Source organism: Bipolaris maydis (assembly GCF_028858645.1).
Source record: "Bipolaris maydis strain C4 unplaced genomic scaffold PSV08scaffold_3, whole genome shotgun sequence".
Classification (NCBI taxonomy): domain Eukaryota; kingdom Fungi; phylum Ascomycota; class Dothideomycetes; order Pleosporales; family Pleosporaceae; genus Bipolaris; species Bipolaris maydis.
In genome coordinates this window covers 2,376,772-2,380,739 of record NW_027093859.1, presented here as the reverse complement: position 1 = coordinate 2,380,739, position 3,968 = coordinate 2,376,772, and the positions used below count along the sequence as shown (strand labels likewise).

At 49.3% G+C, this 3,968-nt stretch overlaps 1 protein-coding gene across 1 annotated transcript; it reads right to left on the bottom strand.

Moving 5' to 3' along the window:
• Positions 1 to 2,623: 2,623 nt before the first annotated feature.
• PSV08DRAFT_31509 (uncharacterized protein) lies at positions 2,624 to 3,968 on the bottom strand. Its single transcript, XM_014222215.2, has 3 exons — positions 3,417 to 3,968; positions 2,886 to 3,358; positions 2,624 to 2,832 (listed from the first exon to the last, which is right to left on the bottom strand). The coding sequence occupies exons 1-3, from the start codon at positions 3,772 to 3,774 to the stop codon at positions 2,818 to 2,820; spliced, it is 846 nt and encodes a 281-aa protein (XP_014077690.1). The 5' UTR covers positions 3,775 to 3,968; the 3' UTR covers positions 2,624 to 2,817.

The following is a 3,968-nucleotide window of genomic DNA, read 5'->3' as shown; positions in this document are numbered from 1 at the left end:
TCGATATCTCTGGGAATAAGACTTGTTTTCATCATACACACACACGTCCCTTATGTTTAGTTAGAACAAAAAAAGTGGCTGGGGCTAGCCTTGTCCGTCGTCACTTGGGGATGGGGGGGGGGGGGGGAGGGACGCTAGTAGGAAGTGTTTTAGTGCGGTGTTTTGCACAGCCACTACTGGACTACTGGGGCGTGTGATTACGTGGACCTCTATGTATGCTGTGCGCGGTTTGGATGGGGTGATGAAAGAGAGAGAGAGAGAGAGAGAGTGTGTAAGGAGTTTTTTTCTGCGAAAGTAGAGTGTATGGTTGGAGGTTCTGTATTCCTTTTTTTTTCTTTGAAGAAGGGGGGGGGGAGGAAGGGGGGAGATCGGTTGTTGGTGTCACGCGATTATGGGGTGGTGGGATACGAAGGATGAGGGCTTTTTGGACTGGATTCTCCTTATTTCGCGAGCGGGCTTGGTTTGGATTGTTTCTATTACGTGGTAGGGAATAGAGGAGAGATGAGTGGGTTGGGGTTGAAACGGGGTAACATAATCAAGTGACAATGACGAAACAAGTTCATGTCGCAATGAACCATGGTACATGCGAATGATATGTTCAGGGTTGGCGAGAAAAGCCGTCGACAGAGAGTCACGCACATTTAATGATTGGCGGAAAATGTCACCAAGACCGAAGGACACAAAAAGAAGAGGAAAAGATTGACCACTTAGCATAGCCCTTCACCCAATGATTACATGTAAGAAACGGGAACAAAGGCCCGGTAACCACGGTCGTTTGACCTCGTCCACCCCTTGACACCATCCCGCGCTCACCAAACCCACCTCACCAAACTCGTTCCTGACCAGCAACTTGTGTTTCTCCCTAGTAGTTATTGTTTACTCGCACCTTACTACACCTTCCCCCCTCCCACCTACTCCCCACCAAGAAAACAAAATACCAAGGCCGAGAAAGTCACCTCCCTCGCTCCGCCTCAAACAACGTCATGCACAACCCATGTCCATGTATACCCTCTAAACCCAACCCACCTTCCCAAAGCCGTAACTATCCCCAAGTTTAAGCCTCACAATACGCGTTGTGCTCGCGCGCACGCATGCACAACACAAAGCATTAAAGAAAAAACCCCTGCGCCCTTCAACGCATACGTAACCCCCGAAAAGTCTTGGAGTTTTGCCGTGGCCAGGACTAACAATACACACACACACACACACACACGTGGTAGTAAATCGTTTCCCCCCCCCCCCTCCCCCCAAAGAACAACAAACGGTGGACGCGCAACGCACGCACGCGCATGCATCGTCATGTCAGTAGACCTAGGTTAATCCCCCGAACGTATAACCCACCTTACCTATGCAAAAGCCGTACTATAAGATGATCACAAAGCAATAGAAACGTTTTACATCATCGATATATATATATTTTTCTAAAAAAAAATGTTTTATTTTTAGGAATTATCAAAGTAAAAGGAGAAGGAGAGAAAGAGAGAGAGGAAGGGGAAAGAGAAAAAAAAAATACGGGGACAAAAAGTTACGTAGGTGCCGTGTGTGTGTAGGGATGCATGCATGTCAATAGTATAGGTACAAGTAAGACGGGCTTTTGATGACGACGACTTTGGTGCGAGTGCGCGTGTGCGTGTAAATGTCTGTTATTGTACTAACCCAGCCCGCGTCTCTCTTTCTCTTTCCAATACGAACCCCCCTTCCCCCATAAGGCTGAAAGTTTAATCCTTGGCCTTTTATTTTCCTTTTTGACTTTTGCTCCCCCCCCCCCCCCCCCCCCTGTTCTTTCTTCTTTCCCTCTTCCCTGGCTCTCTCTCTCTCTCTCTCTCTGCCTTGCTATATCCCTTGCTAATGCGGGTGTGACCCGGCGCTCGGATCTAATAGGCTCTCTAGTTAAAAAAAAAAAAAAGAGGAGAGAAAAAAAATGATACGTACGAGGAAGAATACAAAGTGGTCAAAGAAGAGTTGGTAACAAAATACGGTCGTATGACATGTTGTATGACACGCCAATGGCTATTTCTACGTAATCAATAAAGTCACCGTACTCGCTTTGTATCCAATCGTAGCTACCCACATAACACATACTTTACTCCATGTTTGTGCTGTTCCACAGGAACCTGCTGTTGGTTTGAATTTTTTGTATTGGCCGAGACGATAGAGTAGACTATTGGACGCCCGTTGGATCGGCTACTACTACATGGTGGGCAGTACACGTGGGCGTGCCTGTTTTGAGATTTTAGGTTTTTGCTGATTTTTTGGAATACAAAGGAGCGGCAGGACAGAAACTAATGTCCTTGAAAGGGTGGTTGGGGGGGTAAGGAATGTGGTGGACGTAAGATTACCGTCCGCTATAACAAAGAACAAAATATAAGGGAGGGACTTTGGTGCCCGCAATGTATGTGCGCCAAATGTTAAGTTTGTAAAGTTGCCCATTTCAATTGCCCGGTATCTAACACCCCACGAACGCCCAGATGGAAAAAAAAAGGAAAAAAAAAGAGGATAAAAAAGAACAAAGAGGATCGGGATATAACACGAAGAGGGACAAAAACTCTGCTACTACAAATCTTTCCTGTCCTCGTTCAATTCTGGCTCAAGGTGTATCCGTCATATACTGAATAGTAACGGGCTAAATCGCAAGATGATTCTTACTCTCGTCGTCAATGCGTGGTCGCGCACACCGTAGTGCGAGACATGAGGTGAAGGAGATTAGGTGTGTGCGGTATCGAGGGTATTGAGGTTTTGTTCGTCAGCGACTCCAACCGTGGAAAGGGCTGAGGTGAAGAGCGCATTCGTTGTGCGCAGTGTTTCTTATTTTGACGCTCATACATTGGTCACCTGGTAACATGTTAGCATGTAGTCACGAGGGTGTTCGGACATGTCTTGTTTACCTTCAATATCCGCCTCGAGTAGTCCTCGTTATCTGCGATACTGCCGTTGCTCTGCCTTCGGTCCATGAAGCTCGGGTCCAAACGAGAGTCATTCATGGACGAATTGCTCGTGTGCAGCTTGCCACTGCCAACGAATGAGTTAACATTGGCGGCGTTGCGACGGTAGTCTTCTTCAGCCTGCTGTTGACGTCTCCGGCGCAACAAGAACCAAACACCGAACAGAATGGCTGCCAGTCCTAGTATGCCAACAACAACGCCCACTGCGATGGCGACTGTGTTGGGCTTGTTGTCCTGTGGAGGTGGCTCAACCGGAACGGCGGTGGCACTGGCAACGGCAGTGGATGATGGTGCAGTGCTGGATGTCTTTGGTGCTAATGAGCTGCTGCTGGATGATGATGATGATGGCTGAAAGTAGTCGACTTGGTTCCTGGTGTTGCCGGTGAGGACAACCCACAGAAGATTCTTACCACCACCTGGGAGGGATTAGCACGGTGCGCACACACACAATGGTATTTTACATGTTTGACTTACAGCCAGTGGTGTCATCACCAGAACATGTGGTGCTACATGTCGCGTTACTGACTTGCCATTCTTTGGCAGGGATTTCGTCTCCACACCAGCAGTTTTCACCGTCGGACAAACCCATGACGTCCTTGTCGAGTTGCAGACAGACCAGTTGGCAGTTACCCGGCGATTGGAAGTTGTACGAGCCGTGGTTCTCGAGCGGTAGGCCAGTCTCGAAGCAGCCGATGCTGGTCATGGCACTGGCGGGCTTTGTGACGGTGGGTGTTGTGATGGGGTCCTTGATGGTTGGGGTGCCAGTTTGGGCAGAGGCCATGGCGACCATGGAAGCCGCTGCGAGAGCGGAGGCAAATGTGAAGGAGACCATGGTGGTGGACTGGTAGAGTGGTCCTGTGGCGATGGGTGTGATGCTTTGGCGGTCCGGTCAACGGCGTGTCGGTTGACCGTAGGGGTGCTTGAGTGCGAGTGTCGCACTGTTGGCCTTTGCGCAAGGGCGTCTACACATGCAAGGCCTCAGTAGGCAGTGCCTGGATGGGCGGCGAGATGAGGCAGGCGACGGGT

What these genes read in the sequence shown, in the direction of transcription:
- PSV08DRAFT_31509 (XM_014222215.2), bottom strand. Translation starts at nt 3,774, where the DNA reads ATGGTCTCCTTCACATTTGCCTCCGCTCTCGCAGCGGCTTCCATGGTC. An exon ending in TGGTGATGACACCACTGGCT is followed by an intron (nt 3,359 to 3,416) that starts GTAAGTCAAACA and finishes AATCCCTCCCAG; the next exon opens with GTGGTGGTAAGAATCTTCTG.